A 25801-nucleotide genomic window follows, 5' to 3' on the forward strand; every position below is an offset into this window, starting at 1 on the left:
AAACTACCTTGCACTCATTTACACTAATGACTGCTTTATGCTAAGTAGGTTACTAATTATAGTATCGTTATTGGCAAGAGCCAAACAGCATCGATGCATCATAACTTGTAAATATGAGAGTTTAAAGTCAGTGGGTTTTCTGTTCTTTCTAAGCACAGGGAAAAATGTTAAAATTATTGACAGTGGTAATTGACAGCATGAGACAAATGCAATGCAGCAAATAAATTTTAGGTTAAAAATATTGGAGTATTTCTTTAACATATTCTTTGGCTGTTTTTGAACATGAATGCTCAGACTAAATCACCACAGTGTTGCTGCTGGCAGTGGGTTTCTGGCCTGCACTTTCTTTTTTGTTGCGCCTGTTCAGCAACCCCCTGACTCCGCTCTTACAGAGCGCTGAAATATTCTGCCTGGCTTTTGCTCACATCAAAAGCAACAACATGCTGTTGGCAAGGCAAAAATGCAAGCATGAGAACTTTGTAATGAAAGTAGAAAAGAAAGAGACAAAGCAATACATTTTTAAGGAGCTAACACAGCGAATAGGCAGCACAAAAAAGAAGAAAGAGTTTCCACTTCAAGGGTGGTTCTCAGCTTTTTTGAGCTGTAACCACCAAAAAGGCGCCCCTCCCTCCATCCCTCAACTCCCCCTGAAACACACTACAGAAACACACTACACACTAATCAATTAAAACACAAATAAGAACATATCATTACTGACCATACATACATGTAACAACCACTATTTAAGGATAATGAAAATTTCTGCTTTTTCTTAGTTTGCAGGATGTTGATTTATTGATTGTTCTTTTACAGGTAATGTAGTCTGATGCCATTCTCAGGTGCAAGAGACTGAAGTTGGTTTCCATTCCACCTTAAATGGTGCAGGGGTTGAACAGAAATTTCCCTCAGGGAAGGCCTAATGATTTCTGTGAAATAAAAATGACATCTGTAATCTTTAGTTCATGAATGTTCAGTAGAACATTCCTGGAGATCCACTTTCCTGTAGAATTCAGTTCCAACCTGCATCTAACATGCTGCCCTGCCTTTACCTAACACTGTTGTATCTGAGTCACCGAGTCAGAGACTTCTGAAGAAGTGAATTAGTTGGAGCAGGTGTATCAGATTGTAGTTAGAGCAAGACTCAGCAGTTAAGTAGATCTAAAGGACCAGGGTGGGTGATCACTGCTTTCTGTAAGTCCCATATATGAGCTAACAAACCACTAGAATCCCATAGCTGTGCTAGTGGAACTTAGTATTGTCGTTGAGGTCGTTTTTTCCTGAGGTTTTGACGAGTTTTGACATTTATGGCCCAAATTTAAGTCTAATTGTCACAGTTTACCATGGTTCCCAAGGCTAACATTACTGATATTACTGATATTGTCACATAACCAGTGTATTTTGCTTGCAAGTGATGCTTTAGGTTCAATGTACTTCAGTGATAAATAAATTTACAGAATGACAGTAGCTGGAAATATCTTTGGTTTGCATTAAAAATATTTGTGATTATATTACATAAATGTGACAAACCTGTTAAATGTGACACACCACACGTGTATATATATATATATATATATATATATATATATATATATATACATTGGTACATTGACAGTTAAATGTGTGAGAAATTCACCCTGAGAGAATATCACGTCAACTTTTAACAGCGTCAACCATTTTCTTTATATATAAAGTATAAAGAGTATTATAATATAGTATATTATATAGTATAAAGGTTAAAACTAATGCCTTGTGATGAATTTCAACTGCTATTTTGTCCACTACTGCTATGTACTTTTTTTGACAACCATCCCAAAATCATCTCGGTTAGGAACCACTGTCCTAGAACATTTGAGTGGCTCCTGAAGCTCGAGGCTACTTCCAAAATGGCTCCCTCTTTGTCTTGTAGTGCATTAAATAGGCTGTACAAGCCCATTAGCACATGCCCTACATTTTAGCACATGCACTATGTTTCAAATAGAGGGCCATTTTGGACACAGGCCTGGTCACGTTTGACTGCGGTCGTGCCTGATAGGCAGGGAACAGGCAGCTGCTCTCAGAATCACCTGGGTCAGTGCACTGCCTGGCCCTGCTCATTCAGGCCTGACTCACCATGACCTGACAGAGACAAGCCCGTCAGCCGCCAGCACACATCCAAATAATTGTTGCCGCACTGCAAAGAGAAAAGGAAGCGATGCAGGAGCTTTTTTTATGAATGTCTGCCAGAAACGACAAACAGAAGAGCACCACTGTGAGGAGGTTTACACAAGAGAACACACTGATGCCAATTAACCCTTAGTAGTCACACTATCACCACCAATAACAAAAGGACGGAGGTTAAAAAGTGATGCTGCAACTTGTTAAAGCATTAAATGAATCATTTCTCCCTGTATACTCATGTGATTCTTTAAAGGGGAAATAATGTTTCTAGATTTCTGCATTAGTTAATGGTTAAGATGCAAACAAAGTCATTCAGAGTGTTTTGGTGTGAAATGCTCTGTTCTAGAGAAACTGACTGAGTCAGAACTGTTCACAGTGGTGAAGGAACCAGACGTCTGAAGTGTTTAATGCCTCTAAAAGCTCAATCATAGAAAGTTATTACATAAAATGTTTATGAATGCACTGCCTGATGTCTGATTGGTTCATGATAGTTTTGCAATCAGTTTTTGGTCTAAAATGTATTTTCAAAACCCATTGTTGGTGGAGATGTTGTAATAAAAATAGTACCCAAAGAAAACGTACCACTATTTCATCCATTATCAACATTTCGTACGAAGACTCATTAGACACTGTAGGTTCACTGCCAGTTTTGGATAGTTAATAAAATGGCTACATTTACATTGTAGATCCATGGTTCCGCTTAATTCAACTTGTTTTAAGTATTTTATTGAGTGAAATAATCTTGCAGGTGATGTTTTAGGAAATGATGCATGAAACAAGCAAAATTATCTGCTAATATAGTGAGATAATTTGGTACAGAGTAATGTAAAGTAATGAGCAGTAATGTGTAATAATTTGTAATAATATGTAATACCCTGTTACATTTTGAGAGAGGTAATTAGGAACTTGTAACGGACTATTAGTACAATACTGGAGCTATCTTAGCTGACTAACTTAGCACTAGCATTATGTACAGTCTGCTGAGCCTGTGCAATTCTTTGTTCTCCCTGGTTTTGCATTTAACTGAATTTGGATAGTTTTATTTTTCCCTCTTAACACAGAGAAAGCCTCTCTGTATAAAGTTGATTATTTCTTAATTGCCTTGTTCATAGCAGGCCCTCTTTATGCAGTTGTGTCATCACATAACAACATGTAAGAGCCTATTATAACTATAACTGGAGAGTGGGACTGCCTTGGCCCTTCACTTTCTTGAAAATTATATATATATATATATATATATATATATATATATATATATATATATATATATATGTGTGTATAAGTTAACATCAACATGTAGAGTGTATCTAATTCATGTTTTCATGAGACCCTTAGGTCATTGGGGCCCTAAGCAGTTGCCTACCTTGGCCTAGTGCAAAGACCACCTCTGTTGATAATCATCTGTACTGGGTAGTTTGATGGCTGCAACCTGAAAGCCTCTGAAAGTCTAAGTACATAAAGCTAGTCTGCCACTTGTGGCAATTGCTGACCTTCTGCAATGGAGGAAAAACAGCTTCTTGAAACTTTGAAGTAAATCGCAATAAAAGTATTTAGCTCTATATCAGTTTTCACCAACACTCTTCCTGGAGGTCTACCTTCCTGCAGGTTTTACCTCAATCCCAAACCTAACACACCTCAATCAGCTAATTGAAAACCCCTGAAGGCAGTAATTAGGTGGGATTGATTAGGGTTGCAGCTGAATTCTGTAGGAATGTAGATCTCCAGGAGCAGGGTTGGTGACCACTGCTCTGTATTGTAACTCATTTAAGCCACATTTTAGCATGTCACAGTACCAGCAGAAAGCAGTGTGGAGTGATAGAGTCCAGTCTGCCCTGCAGCAACATATGTATTAAATGAATAAGTGAACACATTCATGTCGAGTGAAGGAACATTCAACCTCTTTTAAAAATGCTCATTTTGACAGATACTCTTAGCCAGCATGCCTTGTAACCATGTAATAATGTCTCTGCTTCTTTCCAGGTTATACAACACTGAAAAAAGGAATGCATTGATATGCTTGATTGAAATGGACATCACTTCCAACTGAATAAAATATATCACAGCAACACAGTTTTGTCATTCAGTTTACATACTTTTAGCAGTGATTGTGTTTAAGCACACGTTTGAATCAGGTACATTCAGCGCACGACTGTTTTCAGTACATGTTAACATCCCTCTCTCTAAATAGATGGAGAAATGGCCTAGATTTAGACGGCAGCCCGTTTTTCTTCCCAGTGCTATATGACAGGCTTTGTCTTTTGAGCAACAATGCCAGAGCTCTTCTGGGAACTGCTGGCATGGGGGGATGTTTTTTGTCTGTACTGAATCAATATCATGCGAGATCCAGCCCAACAAAACCTACTACAGCGTTCCTTTGAGATTTCAGCTATACAAACAAAGCGTAGCTTAATCTGCAATAAGATATGGCTTTATATTCCCCTCGTGACGTGTCGAGACGATTGATCTAACAATGACGGTTGCTCTTTATGTAACCCTTTAAGCTGCAGTTGTAAAGCAGCCATGTCCACCCTGTCGGGGACACACCCTTAAGTAAAAAAGGTATAATAGCCCCCGACTGTGTAAGCCGATAGCCGCCAAACTAGGACATCTACCATCCCTGCCATGCTGATACGCCTGCGGCGGTGCTATCCGGTAAGCTGGAGTCTGTTTAGATTTCCCTTGTCTGACAGTTTTTCCTGGAATCGTGGAGACCTGAAATATATGCAGCAGGAAGACTTTCAGGTGCTAGCTCTGATAGCAACTTCCTACTCTGTTTAATGTGCAAGCAAAAGATAGCTTTAGGCAGATTTTCAGTAGGCTATCTTTTCACCAGCTTTGGGGTAGTTCTGTAATGTCAGTGCAAACTAAGGACACATCTTAGCATTAGCTATAGTCTTAGCTTTAGCCACTCCATCTACACATACATGGACCTCAATGATATATTGGTCACTCTGATTGGTTAGCTGGACTTTTGAAATGAGTCTGTTATGTATTCATGAACCTTATGCTCTAAGGTTTGTGATTGGTGACTTTGTACGTCAGTCAAACATCCCCTTCATGTCAAAATAGGCAGTTTTTAGCCAAAAAAAGCTACCTGTTTTAATATTGGTTAGGCAACAATTTTGCTTTTTTAACTAATGTTTGCAGTTTGTTAGTTTAGCTAGCTACTGATCTACTGTTTTTCCAATGATTGGTAACTTTGAGTCTTCGACATATGGTTGTATGAGCCAATATTATATGACTATGGGAGGGTAGAAAACTTTGAGAAAGTGAGGACTTCGCTTTAAGCTAGAAGGACAAATACAACTGGGTGAACAGAGAGAGGACTAAGGGAGAATATAGGGAGGTGGTGGGTGCAAAAACGTGGTCAGGAATGGAATGTCGAGATGGATATTTGTCAGCAGTAAGAGCATCAGGTGTGGTCCTCCTACTAAACTAAAACTTTGTTGTTCATAATTCCATTGGACTAATGTTAGCACTAGCCTAACTAATGTTGCAATGTTTTGATAGCATGTGTTAAAGTGTTTTGATAGCTATTTACCCAGAAACCTGGAGGACAGCTGAAAAGGGAGGCATATTAAATGGTTATTGTCATTACTCTTTAGTAGATCATGGAACTATAACTGTAATATCTTTAAGTATGTTTATGTATAAACGGCAAATTTTAACATTCAAGCATCGCAAAACTAGCCAAGCAGTGACACCAGTGGCTAAAATACTACTAGAATCCCATAGGAGTACTAGCGAAAATTAGTATTATCATAGAGCTGTTTTTTTTTACTTGTTTCTGATCAAATTTTACGTTGTCCAAACTGAAGAATAACTCTAATATTCATGATTCACCATTGGTTACTAGAAGTGTTTCCGGCCAATGATGCTTTTTTGAAGTGCATTTCAAAGCACATAGTACAGGCCTGCAGACATTTTTCCCAGATATGTGTATGGAATATTTAAAATGACTGTGTAGTTTGGAAATAAATGCTAAATGTTGGTCAGGCGCTTAGCATTTTATTACACACAACAACATAAATACTTGGCCCACTTAGCTGTTTGCTGCCATACAGACATCTGACGTCTGACCTGAATGACCTCACACTACTCTCAGATCTCAAGAAGGTCTTTTAATCAGGGCCTGATTGACAACACTTAACATTTGCATACATTTGCATACACTCTTAGTAATGTTACCCAGGTCATTATTGGTACTGCCAGGACTTGTAAAACATTTTCCACTCACTCCATCACTTTGAAAAAAAAACAAACAAAAACCTTAATGCCAGATTTCCCAGAAACATCATGTAAGTCCTAATAGCTTTAAATTAGGTATTTATGTAGTTATTTGTCAAGACTGTTATTTTCTAAAACCCATTTGAGAAAAAAACTCAACTAATAAGGTTTTATACAGTGAAGATTTGTTGTAAAGATCATCGCAAATATTGATGCTGACAACTTTGCAGTTTAGTCTTAGAGCTGTGATGTTTGTGCTGTCTACTGCACCAAGTTTCATTACTGTTTAAAGGTGAAACTTTGCTAGACAAACAATAACATGGCACATTTTAAAGGGATGGTTTGGCAAAAATCCACTTTATACAATTTTCTACTTACCACAGATGTAGTTGTTCAGCAGAGACATGTCTGATTTTCACATCTTGCTTTACTTGAGCACTGGAGCTGCAACGCTAATGTGTCTAATACACATTAGAAGTCAACAGTCATCCAAAACCTTTTCAGTTTAGTACTGGAGCTATGAAGCTAATGTTGCTAAAAAACACATGAAGTCTATTGACACCCAAATGTTTTCATAAATACGTGTCTTTCAACCCACTCAAATTGCATTCCGATCTTCATTAAGGCCAAGGACTTGTTGCTGTTGTTTAGGACTCAGTATGACTAGCTATAAAAATACATACACACAGCAAACTGCAAGTCTGTGCAACTTTAATGAGGACTTGGATGCAGTTTAAGTGGATTGAGACAAATTTTGGAGAGGTGTTTACTAAAAAGATTTGGGTGACTATTGACTTCTAGTGTTTGTTAGCAATGTTAGCCCTGTAACTCCAGTTTAAAACTAAAGAAGCTAAATTTGGACACCAACCATGTCTTGGTTGATCAACCACATCTGGGATTAGTGGATAACTGTGCAATTTAGATTTTTCATTGAACCATTCCTTTAAGGAACTAACACACATAAGAGTAAAAAAAATCCACCTGATTTAAAAACTCACCCCACACTCTTAGAAAGAAAATTAGTAAGTCTAGTAAAACTAACAAAGTAAGAATAAAAGAAAGATAAGCTACCTTCCCATTACCAGGCTGAAGTGGCACAAATCTGATTTTTTTTTTTGCCTTAATGTGACACAAATCTGATGTTTGGACACAAAAAAACCTTTTCATCAGATCTAAATCAGATCTGAGCCACTTTGGCTGTGTTCACATTACAAACATAATTGCTCAATTAGCATTTTTTGCTCAGATCTGATCTTTCTGACTCTATGGTTCACATTCATGTAGGTAAGTGACTGAAATCTGTCATTAATGTAAAAGAACCTGCATCCTGAAACGACCCACATGTGCACATCCTAATCAACATCACATGAATGAACCTCGTTTGTCATGAACAACAAACAAGCTAACCAGAAGAACAAGCCCTCATCTCAAAGATAACTCATTCTGAACAGCTGTCATTATTAGAATTATTAGAGAGACAAAGATGAAAAAGGGTCAGACGCTTTTTCAGCCTTTACTGGTTAGTGTTAACCCTGTTAACGCTGAATGATGGCACATGTGCAGTGAAAAAACAACACATGAATTCCAATCTGAGCATTCTCATTAAGGTTGCATAGCCATGAATCGGTTATATGTCCAGTCTAGGATGAAAATGGCTCGGATCTAATTTGAAAAGATCAGATTTGTGTCATATTATGGCAACAAATTTGTGTCACTTCAGCCTGGTAATGTGAATGTAGCCATTAAGTTCACACAGCCATGGACTGCATATGTATCCAATCTAGATCAGATTTGTTCACATTAGGGCAACAAATCAGATTTGTGCCACTTCAACCAGGTAATGTGAATGTAGCCATTAAGTTCACATAGCCATGAACTGCATATGTATCCAATCTAGGACCGCTTATGAAAGGCTAAGTTCACATTACCAGATGGAAGTGGCACAAATCCGATTTTTTGCCCTAATGTGACTCAGATCTGATGTTTTTAGAGCTGTGTGGACACGCAAATCTGATCTCTTCAAATCTGACCTGAGCCACTTTCATGTGTGGTCCTAGATCGGATACATATCTGATTCGTGGCCATGTGACCTTAATGTAAACACATTGGAATACATGAGTTTTTTTTTTCCACTGCACATGCGCCATCATTCAGCATTACCATGGCAACAGCTCCAAACAGAAAGCCTGTAAACGCTGGAAAAGCAACACATCTCACCCTTTTGGCCTTCGTCTTGCTTTAACAATGCAGCTGAGAGCTGATCAGAATGAATTATCTTCACAGCAAAGCTCATTCTGCTCGTTAGTTTGTTTGCTGATGCAGCACATGATTCATTCATGATATTACTAAGTAGGATGTTCGCATGCCGGTCATTTCAGGACATCTGTTCGTTCACATTAATGACAGATCTGAATCACTTACCTAAACGAGTGTGAACCATCGTGTCAAAGAGATCGGATTTGAGCAAAAATCGGATTTGAGCAATGAGGCTTTTAATGTGAACGTAGCCAAAGGGGCTCAAAACTGATTTGAAAAGATCAAATTTGCTCTGAAAACATCAGCTCTGTCATTCTAGGGCAAGAAATGGGATTCATACCACTTCAGCCTGTCAATGTGAACATAGCCTTTCATATGTGGTCCTAGATTGGATGCATGTCAGATTGGTGCACAAGCAACCTTAATGAGAACACTCAGGTCAGAATTCATGTGTTTTCACACTGCACATGCGCCATCCCTTAGTGTTCCCATGGCAGCAGTGTCTAACCTGAAGCTAGTGCCAGTAAACACTTCAGTAAATGCATCTGACCATTTTTTCATCTTCATCTTGCACTAATAAAGACCTGGTAAGAGCTGCTGAGAGCAAATTATCCCAGTGATAAAGGCTTGTTCTGCTGGTAAGTTTGTTGTTTGTGACACACAACGTTCATTCATGTGACATTACTAATTATAATGTGTACATGGGGGTTGGTTCAATATGGAGGTTTGTTACCTACACAAATCAGAAAGATTTGAGCAATGAGGCTTGTATCCTGGTTTCTGGTTTTGAACATACCATAACTTACACTTTACAACTTTAATATATTAACAAAACAGGAAGATTTATTTCGTTAGCATTGATTTTGGCATGCATTTCCATGTGCTTTCAAGTTCAAGGTAACAGAGCTGTTGAGGTTACGCAGGTGTTGAGGTTGTGCAGGTGTTTAACACTACAGTCTAATTCCTCAAACAGTTTCCATAAAAGCCAAATATAGTGTCGTCTATCCACTTGCGGAACTTGGCCACAGCGGTGTAGACTCCAGGATACTGAGGATCTGCACAGCTGTTGCCCCAGGAGACGATCCCGTACACTCGGCCCTCACACACCAGTGGACCCCCAGAGTCCCCCTGCAGAATGGAATGGAATATTAAAGCTCTGGCACAATCAACTCAAGTATCTTTATTATTACACAGTGAACTCAAGTGTTGAAATCAGTGCACAGTTCTGTTACGCAATGAAACAAGCTTTATATTCACCCCATGTCGAATAAAACTTAATTATTTCCGCTCTGTTGAATTGGTCATTACTCCCTAGTTAAAGGGTCCACTTTTTACTATTTGACATCTTTCAAATAATTCAGGCTGTCGGGAAGTTAATTAAGAAATCTGTTTTGTCATTTTGTCATTCTGATGGTTGTAACCTTAAATACTACAAATACCATTATGCTTTGCAATAGCTTGATTACAGCATTAGGCTGCGCTCAGATGGCGAAGTGTATTCCACCCAAAAGGCCATTATATCCTGTGGCAGCATACTGATTCCATGGGCTCCACTCATACCGGCTAAACTCATTTTATGATTGCGGTTTTGCAAATCTTTCTGCCGGAAAAGTTCTGTTTGTTGTGTGTCACTTTTCAGGAGGTAACCAATCAGAAAAGAGGATGGGTCTGAACCAGAGAGGAAAAGCAGGGCTAAACAGTAGGCCAGGTTTCTGAAATAGACAACGTGTACACCTTACCACCGTAGCTTAGCGAGTTATATCAATGTAGAAATACAGTGTCTTTTTGCTAGTTGTGGTGTTCAAGGCGCTTGCTAAGGTTTACTAATGTTAACATGAACTGATTTGCACAAATTAAACCTTAATAACCTTAATAAGTGTTACTTTCTTTAGTCCGTCCATTTAGTGTGATGTGTGATGTGGAGTTGAGCTTCCGGCCATAAAGATCTGCTCCACTACTTCTTTGTGTGACTACCCGATTTAAACCAGTAACCCGATTTGGACCATACATGTGCAGCAAAGTTATAATATTTCCAAAATCGTTTTTCAACATTCCTGCGCATGTGTAGGCCAGATTGCATTTTCGCACATACGTAGTCCAAATCGGGTTTCCGGTTTAAATCCGGTAGCGAAAATGTTGCTTTGCAAAAGTTGTCACAGGCGGATTCCTCACGGTTCAGATGCAGATTTTCTGCAGAATACCCTCCACCGTCTAGCAGCCTTACTTTCAAGCAACACCCCAGCCTGCAAGGAGTCATGCTTAGTGCTGCAGAAAGGGACAGAAACAGCAGGCAAGTAGCGCCTGTAGCAGCTCTAACACTGTGAAACCATGACAGTGCTGAATGTTCTTTGTTATCTGTTTGGTTACATCATAACAAAGACAGAATTTCTTGTTTGGAATCTGCAATGTTTCCCTTTAACTCTTAGAAATCAGGAGTTATTATTTTCGTTTTGCTATACTATTTGAAAATAATTGCTAGTGCTGTCAAAGTTAAGGCATTAATAACAAGTTAACATGATGAGTTAATATTCACAAATGTTTTTAACACTGTTAACTCATTTTTCTAGTTTGACCTTTAGACCATCCATACTTCCTGCCTGCAACTTTGCTACTTGTGTGCTGTTGATTCTGTAACAGTAGCTGTCTCCTTACAATACAGCTTTCAAATGGTAAGTTTTGTTGATGGAAGTTATTTTCAGCTACTGATATGTTGTGAATTTGTTAACCATGAAGTATGTGGAGTCTAAAGTATCATCTACAAGCAAAGTGCACCGCTGATGCAGACGATATCAGTTAATATCAGTAACATTAGCAATGAAGGACACTTTAGCAGACTACACTAGACAGAGCTCATGAGAGAACTATGGATAACCAACAGCAAACTAACTAAAGCAACAGCAAAGTGGAAATGCAGTTTTCCTCAAAACAAGATGTAACAAGGCGTAATATATTTATATATACACTCGGTTGGAACATGCAGCCACTGTTGCTCTCACTGGACATTGGTGAAGAAAATTAGAAACTGTGTTCACCTCATTTTCATGTTCATTCTGCTTTCACAAGATTTTATGTTCAGGTTTAACGTGAACTATTGAAAGTGATACATACATTTTGGTGAAGCTTATTTTGCCTGTTCATATAGCTGTAACAAAATGCACTGCTTTTAAAATGAAAAACCTCTATCTTTAGGGTAAGACTTGAGCAATAAGACAGATGCGATTAATTACTAGGGCTGTCAAATTATTAAAATGATTAATCATTATTAATCACATAGGTTTGTGTAGTTAATCTTGATTAATTTATTTAATAATTTGATAGTAATTGACCTAGTAATTATATAATTACATATTCAGTTACACAGTGAGTTGCATTTACATTCAATTTACATTCTATTGACATGGTTGTGTTTTTCTTCTAGCTCCCTTTATGTAGCTTAAGGCAAAATATAGTCATATTTGTTTTTTGTTTCCATAAAGTTGGATTATAAGCCAAATGCACGGGGAGATAATGCTGTTGAAAATGCCTTGAGGGTTACTTCAGCCATGCTATAATGGCTAGTGGTCTAAGCCATGATGTTAACTTAGCTATCTAACGACATTAATGCAGTGAATCAGCAAGCAAGCTTTCTGCTTAGCCTATCAATCAGCTGTTCATCCCTAGAAATCAAGATTACATGACAAAAAAATAGAAAATGCAGTTTATGCTAAGACAAGAGTTGCACACTACAGTTTATCATTTTTGGGATGAACATTGAATGGGAATTTGTCAGTGCTTTGTAAAGCTTGTCCAACCAAAGAAAGAATGCATTTGTGGGCAGAGCACAGATTCCTGAGTGGAGAAATGCTTTGCTAATTGCTCATTTAGCATCCGGCTAAATGTTCCTCAGTACACTGCGTTAGTCATAAACAGCTTTAGAGTGAAATATGCTTTAAATGCTTTATTCTTGAGATACTGCAATAGGTGTGTAGCTTACACTGCATGCATCCTTCCCTCCTGCAGCATAGCCAGCACAGATCATGCTGTCTGTAATGGTGCCGTTGAAGGAGTCAGTGCTGTTGCATCTGGAGTTGGACACTATGGGCAGCGTGACGGTGCGGAGAGACGTAGGGATTCCTCCAGTGGGAGTGGTGAACCCCCATCCGGACACTCTGCACACTCGCCCCTCGAGCACAGTAGCCCCCTGGCGGGGCAGTGGAGCAGTGGACACGTAGTTGTTTAGAACCACTGGCGTCTGCAGCTGCAGAAGTAACAATAATAGAAGGTTTTGTCCACATATGCAGCATGAAACAACAAGCATTCCACTGTTAGAGTGGCTTCACAGTCTGTGTATGTTCAAATCCACAGAATATGCACAGAAAGTTGCATATAATTGTTGTTTAGTCTTGTTTTTTGTACACACTTTTTGTTACTTAATATTCTTCCAGTGTACATATCTAATTTAATTTTCCCTGATAAACCTTCTAACTGCTGTTGTAGGAGAACACAAAGAGGAAGACTTGTTTGAGCTAGTTGATTTTAATGCAAGTGGTTTTAGCTGGTAAAAATATTTTAATTTACAATTGATTTTTTCAAAGAATTCACTGTGCACATGGAAAAATGACATTTTTACTAGTTAAAGTTTTTACTAGAGAAATTTTTAATTTGACATGATGAGATCAAGAAAATTAGGACAAAATAAGGAAAAATTGGGAAAACTAAATGGCTTACCATAGGAATTAGAATTTCATCATGTCAGTTCAATTTTTATTGCATGGAAAAAATGGCACGTTAGTTCATGTTAGTAAAAATTGTTACTGCAATTATGATAAGCTTTAATTCTTATCAGTCAGCAATGAAATCCATGCTAAAATATAATTTCTATAAAGTTTTATTTTAAGATGTAATCATTTTTTCAGACGTCGTTTTTCTAATATCACCAGCGTTTTCTATTAAAGAATCTATGATTCTGGATTAAAAGTTAAAGGCATTTTTATCAGCTTTACTTTTTTGCCATTTTTCTGTTATAAAAGCCTTCAGCTGTGCAACTGTGCAGGCCCTTCATTGTTGTTTTGCACACATTTTAGGCGACAGGTGTGAAATGCAGGCAGGCCAGGCTTTTGTAAAACGTGCAGAATGTGGCTTGGTGTTTTCATGTTGAAATAAGTATGGGTGTTCCTGAAAAAGACTGCAGAACTCTAGAACGCAGCATATATTGCTCCAAAATGTGTTCAGTCTTAATGGTGCTTTCACAGATGTGCAGCTTACCCACAAATACCACCCCCATACCATGATAGAATGTGTCTTTTGTACTTTACGCTGGTAACAATCTGGATGGTCTGAAAGATTGACTGTGTATCAATCCATTTCAGATAAGCTTCAACCCTGGACATTGTTGACATATGGCTTGTGCTGTGCATAGTACAGACTTAACTTGCATTTGTGTTTTTTAACATTTTACAATGTTCCTAGCATTAAATTGCCTCTGACCCACTTTATAGAACGTGTTGCAGGCATCAGTTTAAGAATAAGCATATTTGCAAAAAAACAATAATGAAGTTGATAAGATAAAACAAAGATAAAACATTATATCTCTTGTCTTTGTACTATTTTGGTTCAAATACAGGTCAAAGCAGATGTATAAATCACTGCTTTCTGTTTTTATGTGCTTTCGCATACTGTCCCAAAATTTTTGGAATAGGGTTTGTAATTGAAAGAACAGTTATATGTACTATGTATCTTTGGTGCATTGGTTCTTTGAACATTTATGGTGGCACTGTACTGAATGTTTCAGCATCAAGTCTAGGTCTAAGTTTAGAGTTGCTAAAATGCCAAACACCAGCAGCACAAACATCTCTGTTGTTTTAACTCCCACTAATGAGGCGAGCTGCTTCTCTGGGTCACTGGCAATTTACAGTTATTAAGTTATATAAGTGACATTAAAAGGAAAGCAAAATGCATTGTTCAGAAGTAGAAAACTAAGTGGTGTAACTTTTAAGGACACCAACCGCTACAGTTCTGAGTGAACCTTAATTGAACTAGCAGAGTCTACTGAACATGCAAATGAGCTGCTAGATGTGTATCATAGCAGGATAAAGGTTTTAGATGAATTTCCACCAGTTCTTTCCTCTTGTTTTTTTCCACTAAATATAACTGATTTGGACAGACTTAGTGTTTTCCTGGAAAATCAATGATTTCTTGAGATGTCAGTGTTCTGGCATTTTCTTTCAGTGGACTGATAAACTCCCTGTTGCTCGAGCTTGAAAGGCCACTTTCTTTTAAACATTCAGACCACTTTCTTTCAAAACCACCACAGAGCACTGGCTGTCAGAAAGCCACTATCAAAACACTGACTGTGGTAATGAGAATTGTCTTGTAGTGGCCCAGTTCTCCAAACTCCTGTCATAATAGAGTTTACTTTCATTAGCTTGAAATTGCATTGGGAGCTCTTCAGTGCATTTAACTCAAACATCCATTTAGAGAGACAGTACACTTACATCATTTTAAACCCCAGTGTACCGTCTTCACCCTGCAAAATGGTGTTGTGGCAAATGAAAGCATTGTAAATGTAGGTGATTTATGTGATCTATGATGTGAGATTATGGCTGCCATTACTGAGTACACTACCAATTATTTTGAGTTTAAAAAAGGCCAATCAATAAAAGTTGAGTTAACTGAACAATAATAACCAAGGTTGGCTTTATAAAGTCTTAATATAAACATACAGTACTGTAAAAGTCAGAGACCACTTACCATTTATTTAATATCCAGGCAAAACAGTAAAATAAATACAGATTATACATTTTTTAGGAGATCTTTTAGAGGATTTGAATCCATTTGTATGAAGAATGAGAAAGTCAAGGGAAACTAACAGAAGTTTCAAAGCTGACAGCTGGAAACCAGGACTCCTACCAACTATGCAAGACCTGGTAGACCACCAAAACTGTCCACACTGGATAAATGGTACTCAAAGCTTTCATCTTTGAGAGAGAGGAGCAAATCAAGCTCCACTCTTACTTCAGATCTGAAAAAATACACAGGTGTTTCTGTCCATCCAACTCAAAACTATCTGAAAGGATGTGCAGCTGTCAAGAAGCTGAAACTGACAAAAGGTTGAAATTTTCAGATCAAACATAGAAGCTGCATGGCCAGAAAAATGGACTGACCACCCCAGAGTCCAGACCTCAACATCACTGAATATGTTTGGGATTATTTGGATTGTCAGAATCAGAAAATGCAACCAACTTCTAAGACTGAACTTTGGAGGTGTGGAAAAATATCTCTGCAGATTTCTTTGAGAAACTGAAAAGAATAGATGCTGTAATGAAGTTAACATGCAGAAAAATTGATGTATTTAGATGTTATTAATGTTTGCTGTAATTTTCTGTTAAATATATAACTTAATAGCCATTTTGACTGTCAAGGAAGTAAATGAAAGGTGTTTTTTTGCACAGTGCTGTACCTGAAATTGCCAGTTAATCACTGGTGATGAATTGAGAAAGTAAATTATAATCGAAGATTAATCAATTAATTGTGATAGATGTACACACCCATATATATATATATATATATATATATATATATATATATATATATATATATATATATATGTATATATATGTGTGTGTGTGTGTGTGTGTGTGTGTGTGTGTGTGCATATTGTATATATATTATTGTTAAAGCTGGTTCTTGTGTTTCAAAATCATCATAAACAAGAATGTAAAACTGATAAGATTTCACCTCCATTGATTAAAGAAGGAAATTATGTTAGTACAGTAAGATCATTTCACTTAGAAGGTTTACTTCAAATGTTTTAAAATTGAAATAGATTGTGTAATCTTATAATATTCATACAGTCTCACAGTGACACATTCACTATATTGCTTATATCCACAACATTTCCCTACCCAAATATCATATTTGTCGATGCACACATTTTTGCATTTCTTTTTAAAAACAGAGGATTCACTCAACAGAGGACTTGCTTTGTGAGGTCACTTACAAGAAGCCCTTGATATGAAGAGGTTCACTTGAAGAATCCCTGCATGCATTTTGTATGTGTAAAGAAGATCAATGACACCTGATTGCAGCTAATGACTACAATAATTAGGCCACGTCACAGCGCAGTATTGATTTCACTGGCTTACTTTAAGCAGCTTAGCATGTCTGAGCTGTCTCTTACCCTAACCACAGTGATAGTGTGGTGTTATTCACCCTAATAAAGGTGGCAGTGCATTGTTGCTTACCTTAATGAGCATGATGTCTGCGTTGTTGGTGGTTTTGTTGTACTGCGGGTGAGGTATTAGGGAATGTGGTGTGCGGTACTGTTCTGTGCCTTCATATGTTCCTAGAGAGTAATCTCCAGCTACGATCCTCATGTTTCCAGCACTAGAAACAGCACACAGACAGTATGATCAGACAGGGGAGGACACTGTACTGGATTTGGCCACTCAGCGGTTCCACATATGATGTTGCTGTAAAATTCCTGCAGTGTTGCATAAGAAAAGTGCCAAAGCAGCTGCCTGTTTTTATGATTTGAAAATGTGGAATTCTTTGACTACTGAGATCTAGCCAGCACCTTCTGAGTGACAGCTTTTTTAAAAACAACTCCCAACTTTTATTTTATACTTAAATGCATTCACTGTCATTTCTCATCAAAGGTAAGACATAAATCGTCGATAAACATTTATACTTTTGTGGGGGGTGTAAAGCACACCGCCACTGGACTGACTGAAACAGTGGAAACATATTCTGTGGAGTGATGAATCACGCTTCTCTATCTGGCAGGCTGATGGACAAGTCTAGGTTTTTGGCGAATGCCAGGAGAACGTTACCTGCTTGACTGCATTGTGCCAACTGTATAGTCTGGTGGAGGAGGGATGATGCTATGGGGTGGGTTTTCAGGGGTTGGCCTAGGCCCCTTAGTTCCAGTGAAGGGAAATCCGAATGCTTCAGCAGACCAAGACATTTTGGACAATTGTAAGCTTCCAGCTTTGTGGGAACAGTTTGGGGAAAACCCTTTTCTGGAAGCTCTTATAGTTGCGAACAGGGGAACCAACTCCATATTATTGCCTATGGTTTTAGAATGGGATGTCCTGGGTGTAATGTGTAGGTTTCCCAATACTTTTGTCCATATAGTGTCTGTATGTATATATATTCATGTTCATATTCATTTTCTTTTCTGGAAATGTATGTCTGGCAAACCTTTACAATACAGCAAGGCTCCTCATACAATCCCCATATAATTACATAACACTTAATTTGTACTTTTCAAATATACATATGCAGCTTTGTACATAAAGTTCAAACGTTCGGGCGTATATTATGCAATGTGTTTTTCCGTGCTGGTGAGGATCCTCAGTAAATGTGAACACTGCATAGTAAATGAACTGTGCTCTTCTCCTCCTCTGCCCTACTTCCCTTTCTGAAGTGGGATTAAATGCATTTATAATACTTTTTTACAGAGGTCACACACCACAAATTCGCAGACTGCTGTATGAATCCTCATCTTCTGCTGCTGTGGATGCCTTAGTGTCTGTGGGCTCCTGGGTTACTGTGAATTGGAGCTAGGTGGTACTGATAAGATAATTCATTATCATAAAAATATTCTGGTACCAGAGGCTATTTCATTTGCATAAATAATGTCAATGAGCCCATGTTTCCTAAGTGTCATGGTTTCCCTTTCCTGGCTCTGCGCTCGGCAGTCTCCTTTCTAGTGTCTTGTTATTAGTGTTACCTGTGTCTTGTTTGTAACCCCAGACGTTTCTAGTTATCCCTAATGTTTCTGTCTCTTTGTCTGGTTGTGACTGGTCTCCTTTAATGAGTGCTGGTACTCTATGCCAAACAGGTCTTACAAACCTGACATCAACTGTGTTTATTGAGCTGTTTTCTTCTGTTTTTTAATTACACAAATGTATTTACAGTACACTGTAAATAATGATTCAATGTTTTAACTTAAAAAAAGTAACTAACCTAACCTAACTTCAAATAATAAGTTACCAGAATGTAAAATAGATATTATTGTTCTGTTAAGTTACCATTAGACATTCAATGAACTCCAACCAGGTTATTTACTTTTTTAAGTTAAAACATTGAATCATTTTTACTGTGTAAGCACAGTAAGACATTTGACGACATTGGTGTATATCAATTTTACATTAGATGCAGTTCTGGCAGGCCTACGCCTGGAAACCAATCCATTCACATGAAAAGTAAGTGACTGTAGAGAATCCTGTCTGCAATCAGACACCTCTCCACATTTCTTCTACTTTGGGTCTCGAGTCTTTGAGAGTCATACAGCTCAAGTTGAGTTGCAAGATCTTTATTGATTTTGTTAGGTCTCAAGTCATCAAACTCGTGACTCGAGTCCACACCTCTGCGTTTAGATCCTTCAGATATGCACGCCGTGGCGTGATGCTCTCTTTGTGTGATTTGTGTTTTGGCTTGTATCGCTTTCCAGCATTTGTTCCAAGCCACTCAAACTGTCTCAGTCCTGACAATGGTATACCCTTCTCATCTACCAAAATCTCTCAGCACAAACACTGACTTGACCTATTTCTCTACCGCGCCTCTCTGGTTGCTGTCTAGCGCCATTTTGAGAGCGCCTGTGTGTGAAGACATTGATTTTTTGCAGATCCATAAAAACACCAAATTGTTGAAAAAATAGGTCAAAACATCAAAAAGTTCTACTTGGTCAAAAACAGTTATATAACAGTAAAACTTTACATAAGTGTCTCTGAATGAGGCCTGTGCAGGAAGCTTACCCTATATTGCAGTGTGCAGCAGTCAGCACCCAGTACTTGTTAATTAAAGTGCCTCCGCAAAAGTGCTGTCCCACAACGCTCTGGATGGACACTATGTACTTGATGGAGTACGGAGCAGGAGCATAGCCACCTATTATCCGGCCCTGCATCGGCTGCTGACCTGCGAAACACACAGGGGGTCGGAGAACATAATACACTTCACTCAGCCGCTATTGTCAAAGGCAAATTGACTCCGTTAGCAAGTTCACTCCAAATTGTGTTGACTCCACAAATGAAAAGGCCTGTGTGTGAGAAAGCTTTTTAATGCTTAAAGAATCTCTGCATAATGTAAAGGATCAAGGAAGAACTTGTGTAGATCTTTTTTTCAAACGTGGTTCTTTAGGGAACCAAAAATGGTTCCTCTATGGCATTGCTCAAAGAATACTTTGTGGCACTTTTTTATAGGAACGTAAGGTCACACATCCCTTAAGTACGGCATCATCAAGAACCTTGTGGCATTAGCATTAGTTAAAAATAATGTATATATTATATGATTCATTATATAATTAGTATAACTAACATATAATTAGTTAGTAGCCCCAACTAACTTACTTACTAATTTCCACCATTTGATGACAGTATGTCATAATTATGACTACGTATCTCATTATAAGACAATTTGTCATAATTAAGATACTCATATTATCTCATAATTGTGACTTAAGGGGGTTCACACATTTTCTGCAGACTTAAGCACCTCTTTCCTGTTGTTTTCAATGAGAGAGAGACATTTTGCATGCTGGGCACTTTGTCTTTTATGACACTGCTGTGCTTTGTGCTGAGTATCCTACATCATGAGCTTTTTCTGTGCTGACCAATCTGATCAAAGGTAAGACAGAGCTTTATAGTTATAATAGATTATAGTCCTTCATGATACTAAATCATGACATAAATGTAAAGGAGCTTTTTAGAGTTGCTTGTTTTTTTCTGACAGCAGAACGTTTGCTAGTTAGTTGTAGCTCTGTGGGGAACTTATCAGTGTGGCGCTTGAGATTTCAGGTGTTATCTATAGCATGCAATATGTTTGGCTAAGTTTAGCTAACCAGTTAGCTAACACTAGCTGTTACTTTGCAATAGTAAGGGAAGCAGCAGTGTGAACTGCCCCCCCCCCTTAGTATCTCACAATGAGACGATTTATCATAATTTTAAGATACATACTTTCTCATATTTATGACTTAATATCACATCATTAGACAATTTGTCATCATTCAAAAATACTAACTCATACTATCTCATAATTATGACTTAGTATCTCATAATTAGTCAATGTATCATATGTTTAAGATACTAACCCACACTACTTCATATTTATGACTTAATATCTCATATTTACAAAATTCATCATTTTGAAATACTAACCCATATAATCATCATTCAAAAATACTAACTCATACTATCTCATAAGCATGACTTAGTATCTCATAATTAGTCAATTTGTCATCATTTTGAAATACTAACCCATATGATCTCATACTCATTTCTTAGTATCTCATAATTAGATAATTTGTAATCATTTTAAGATACTAACCCATACTATCTCATATTTATTATCATTAAAGATCTCAATATCAATTTGTCATACTTTTAACATACAATCTCATACTATTTCATCCCACTATGATTTAGCATTTCATTGAGATAAGTAGTATTAAGATAGAGTACATCATGTAATTATGAGGTATAATGATTATAAGAAACGTTCTTTTTATCTGATTTACTATATAGCTTACATTTTTCTCAAAAATGGCAGGAACAAGTTTCCATACTAGATAGTTGACAGTGCTAAATGCATGCAACAGTAATGCCAGTCCTGATGGAGAAGTTTTATTATGCTCTGTGACTTTTCACTCAGTGTTAAAAAATGTATTAATGTAAATTCAATGATGTATGAAAAAACACCTGCCAAGCTCAAGGCAGAGCACTACAAACAATATAGTGTCAAAATGTGATAGATAAAACTACATAGGCTATGAAAGACAATGCCAATTAATGATTAATGGTGTGGCTGCAGGTTTGCCTTCCAACAAAGCAGGAGCACACCTGATCAATTGTTCGAAGCCTGACCAACTAATTAAACAAGTAAATTCCGGTGTGCTATTGCTTGATTAGAATGAAAGCCTACAGCCAAGCCGGCACTTTATGGATAAGACTCAGTCCCCCTTTTTAAGGTTAAAGCATGACAAAACAACGATTTGGATATCATCATCTCAGCATTTCTGGAAGACATTGCGTAGTATAATATTTATTCATGCATGAAAATCTACATCTCGACCTCAGCGAGCACGAAAAGGAGAAGTGGTGTAATATAACATCTCAAGTTCTATTCTGGCTGCTAATTTTGTCAGTACGGTAAGTTAATACTAAACAAAGCTCAGTCCTAAACAATGTGCTCCAAGTGTGAGGTGTGATTTTCCCACCTCATTGCACCCAAAGACGGACAACTCTGCTAGAACAGAAGACATGGAAACCCCACCAAAACGTGGAGCTTTAAGTGGTAAGGCCTCCCTACCTTCCCTGCCCTTGAGGATATTGATCTTATGACAATGCACTTGCGCACAAGCTGTAGTTATAGTAACTCTATACAACCTCAGCGTACGACTGAGTTCTTGGATTGCCACTTAAAATGCATACAAGCCAGACTGATGCACATTATGTAATTGAGAATCAAAGGGCCGCAACCTCATGAGGATCAAATCACTGATGAAGGTCCTATCAGATGGCAATTTTTTGGGAAGATCACATGGAGAGAGAGAATACTGGAATCAGTTCTCACAAAGAAAGTGAACTGCTCTCTTGAAAGGACAATAGTGTCTATGTCCATTCTTTCACATTTCAGTATAGTTCACGTGTTAACTGTACAATAAAACAACCTGAATAAAAGTCAATTTGATGTTGAATAGCCTAATAAATACAGTACACTGGGGTTATGTATTTTAATACTACATAAGATGATAAGTGGCCAATATACAAACCCCATTTCTGGAAAAGTTGGGAGATTTTATAAAATGCAATAAAAACAACAATTTGTGATTTGTTAATTTTCTTGAACCTTTATTTAAGTGACAAAAGTGCAAGGAAAGAACTTTTAATCTTTTGGCTGACCAACTTGATTATATTTTGTAATATAAACATATTTTGACTATATTTTATTTTAAGCAGGTGAATTGGTAACAGGTGTGGGTATAAAAGTGGCATCCACCAAAGGCTCAGTCTTTGCAAGCAAACATGGGTTGTGGCTCACTACTTTGTGCCAAATTTGTGAGAGAATTGTCAGAGAGTTCAAAAAGAACATTTCTCAATGCTGGCTTGCAAAGAATTTAATGTTGATGAAACACAGTGGTAAACATGCCTCTGTCCCAACCTTTGTTTGGGTGTGTTGCAGACATCAAATTCTAAATTTGGTTTTTTATATTTACAAAATATAACTAATTTATTGAGTGAAAACCTTGGAAATCCTTTCTTTGTACTTTGCCAGGTTCAAGAGAATTAATAAATCACAGATTCTTGTTTTTATTACATTTAAAAAATTTTTCCAACTTTTTAGCACAGTATGTATAACAATATTTAGTTTTTATCTCTTAGTATCTCATAATGAGACATACATACATCATCTAAACCGCTTACCCTTCTGGGTCGCGGTGGGGTGCTGGAGCCTATCCCAGCTGTCATTGGGCGGAAGGCAGGACACACCCTGGACGGGTCGCCAGTCCATCGCAGGGCAGACAGACAGACATACACATTCACACCTAGGGGCAATTTAGCATGTCCAATCAGCCTGACTGCATGTCTTTGGACTGTGGGAGGAAACCGGAGTACCCGGAGGAAACCCACGCAGACACGGGGAGAACATGCAAACTCCACACAGAAATGACCCCGGTCACCCGGCCGGGAATCGAACCCAGGCCATTCTCGCTGTGAGGCAACAGCGCTACCCACTGCACCACCGTGTCGCCCCATAATGAGACAATTTGTAATAATTCTAAGATACTATCTCATAATTGTGACTGATCGTCTCATATTTAGGCAATTTGTCATGATTTTAAGATGTTAAGCCATACTATCTTATAATTATGACTTTGCATCTAATAAAAAACTTTAATATACTGTCTCGTATGATATTGAATGTCCTGAAATATTCATAGGGATTCTTTTTAAAACTACATCAGACTAAAAAATATATCACAATACTCGAAGACATTTTCATGATACACAATTTGTATCACAGTATTTAGTTTTTTATGAGTATCTCACAATAAGATAACACATCTTATACTATGTAATAATTACAACTTAGTGTTTCATAATGAGACAATTTATCATAATTTTAGATATTTAATGGTCTGAAATATACATAGACATTCTGTCTTTCATATTACATAAGCCTTTACACAATACACAATCTTATTTCAATATTGTATAATAATAATAATAATAATAATAATAATAATAATAATAATCGTTTTTCTGAGGTTTTGTGAACAAGTATAAGACAAAACTGTGGCATCACATTTTTTAATTCAACATTTACAAAAAATAAACTAATAATTAATTAAATAAGATGATGTCAGAATAGGCTGACCAATCAGCTACTAGCTATTATGTTATTAAATGCAGTTGATTGTTGTTGTTTACAGGCTCTCTGTAATTGGTCTGTATTTTTCATAATACATGCAGTTGTTTATTGTCATACTGATGATACTCATCAAGTGTATCATGATGTAATTTATCATGATAATGATACTATATTGTCTTATTGCCCACCCGTACATCAAAATCAAATCAGTAAATCACTGATGGACAATAAAAACCATTTTACTGTAGTATAGTGTGACAGATTTCTGTACAAACTTGTCATTTTTCCTTTCCTAAGAATATCCTGTTTTTCGAGGATGCACTTGATGCTTGAAAACGCATCCAAAATAGGCTTATCTTTATCCTTGAAAGAGCCCACCATCTGTCAGTGAAAACTAAACTCAACAGCTTCAGCTCATAAATAATGGCAGCACAAATATATCTTTTGTATAATACATCTTACCCCTGACAAAATGTCAGACTGTGCTTTAAAGAAACTTTGAAGAAACTCAAAAACAAGCAGGAAAGAAGGCATGGAGAGACAGGAAAATGGGAAAAATGCACTTAAAAGATTGCATAAGAGGAACAGAGTTTTATAACTGTTCTTAGCAAAAGGGAAAACAAGCAAATATTGTGATGGTAACAGTAAAAAAGAGGTGAAGCAGTAATATTTCCATTGTATGTCTTCTATTTCAGCACTATCACTTATTCATTAGCCCCCACTTTGACGTCAATGCATATATATGTTTCAATTAACAGTTATTTTCCTTAGTCAGAAGGAAATTAATGTAGTTCGTTAACACTGGGCTGTGGTTGAGTTAAAGATTGCTTCATGAACAGCACAGCTTTTAATAGCCTGGTATATAGCTTGGTGCATTAACATGGAATTCAACTGATGAGTTTGTCCATATGTGAAGTCAGGTTAATCACAGAAAACACATGCTAAAAGTACAGCATAACAAATATGTTGAAACAAAAAAATGCAAAATGGAAAAAAAGATAAAAGAACATGAAATAATACATAAAATTTATATTAAAAAATTGTTTAGATGAACAGCTGGACACATCAAATTACACTATTTAGACACAGTCATGATCCAAGGAAGACAGATAGGTCTTAAGGCATGATTTAAACTCAGCAATCATTGATGCAGATCTCACATTAAAGAAAACTATTCCCTAAACTAGATTCAGCTGCTGAAAACAATCTCCCCTAAGTTTTATTCAAGAGCGCAGAACAATGAGCAGTAATTTATTGGTGGATTGAATGGACCTGCCAGAGGAGTAAGGACGGATCATATCACTATAATGTGGGGCCAGAACAAACAGTAAAATCAATTCTATACTTGACTTCTGTGTGCATATTGAGTATTAGTTACTCAAACATGGCTCAGCCAATCAGATTTTAGAACTATCCATTTTATAAACAACTTTTAAAACTTGCTTAGATATTTTATTATTAAACTTAATAAAAACATCAAATATTACAGTTTTATCATAGTTTTATCTATTCAACACAGAAGATGTTATTTGTGAACCCCTTGTTGTTGCCTTGCTGTCCTCTGGTACCCTGGTTCATGAGTGCTTGGATAACTTAAAATCCATATTTATCAATCTTTTCTCTTTCTTTAAGTTAAGTGCACTAAAAATGGTGCCACACCTAAAACTATCTTTAAAACTACAATTCAAAGCTGTACTTACAGGTGACAGCAAGGAGCTCCAAGAGGACACAGAGCGAAAGCACAAGAAGATTCATGCTTTGAGAGGCGCGTGATCGAGCACTCCACAGGTGTCTGGGTGAACTGAGAGAA

At 37.3% G+C, this 25801-nt stretch overlaps 1 protein-coding gene across 1 annotated transcript; it reads right to left on the reverse strand.

Annotated features, from left to right (window-relative positions):
• Positions 1-8912: 8912 nt before the first annotated feature.
• On the reverse strand, positions 8913-25801 carry LOC118822474 (trypsin). Its single transcript, XM_036591549.1, has 5 exons — positions 25692-25801; positions 19380-19539; positions 16863-17004; positions 12614-12877; positions 8913-9768 (listed from the first exon to the last, which is right to left on the reverse strand). Exons 1-5 carry the CDS (start codon positions 25744-25746, stop codon positions 9598-9600), a joined length of 792 nt encoding a protein of 263 aa, XP_036447442.1. The 5' UTR covers positions 25747-25801; the 3' UTR covers positions 8913-9597.

The sequence above is a fragment of the Colossoma macropomum genome, unplaced genomic scaffold (assembly GCF_904425465.1).
Source record: "Colossoma macropomum unplaced genomic scaffold, Colossoma_macropomum, whole genome shotgun sequence".
Classification (NCBI taxonomy): domain Eukaryota; kingdom Metazoa; phylum Chordata; class Actinopteri; order Characiformes; family Serrasalmidae; genus Colossoma; species Colossoma macropomum.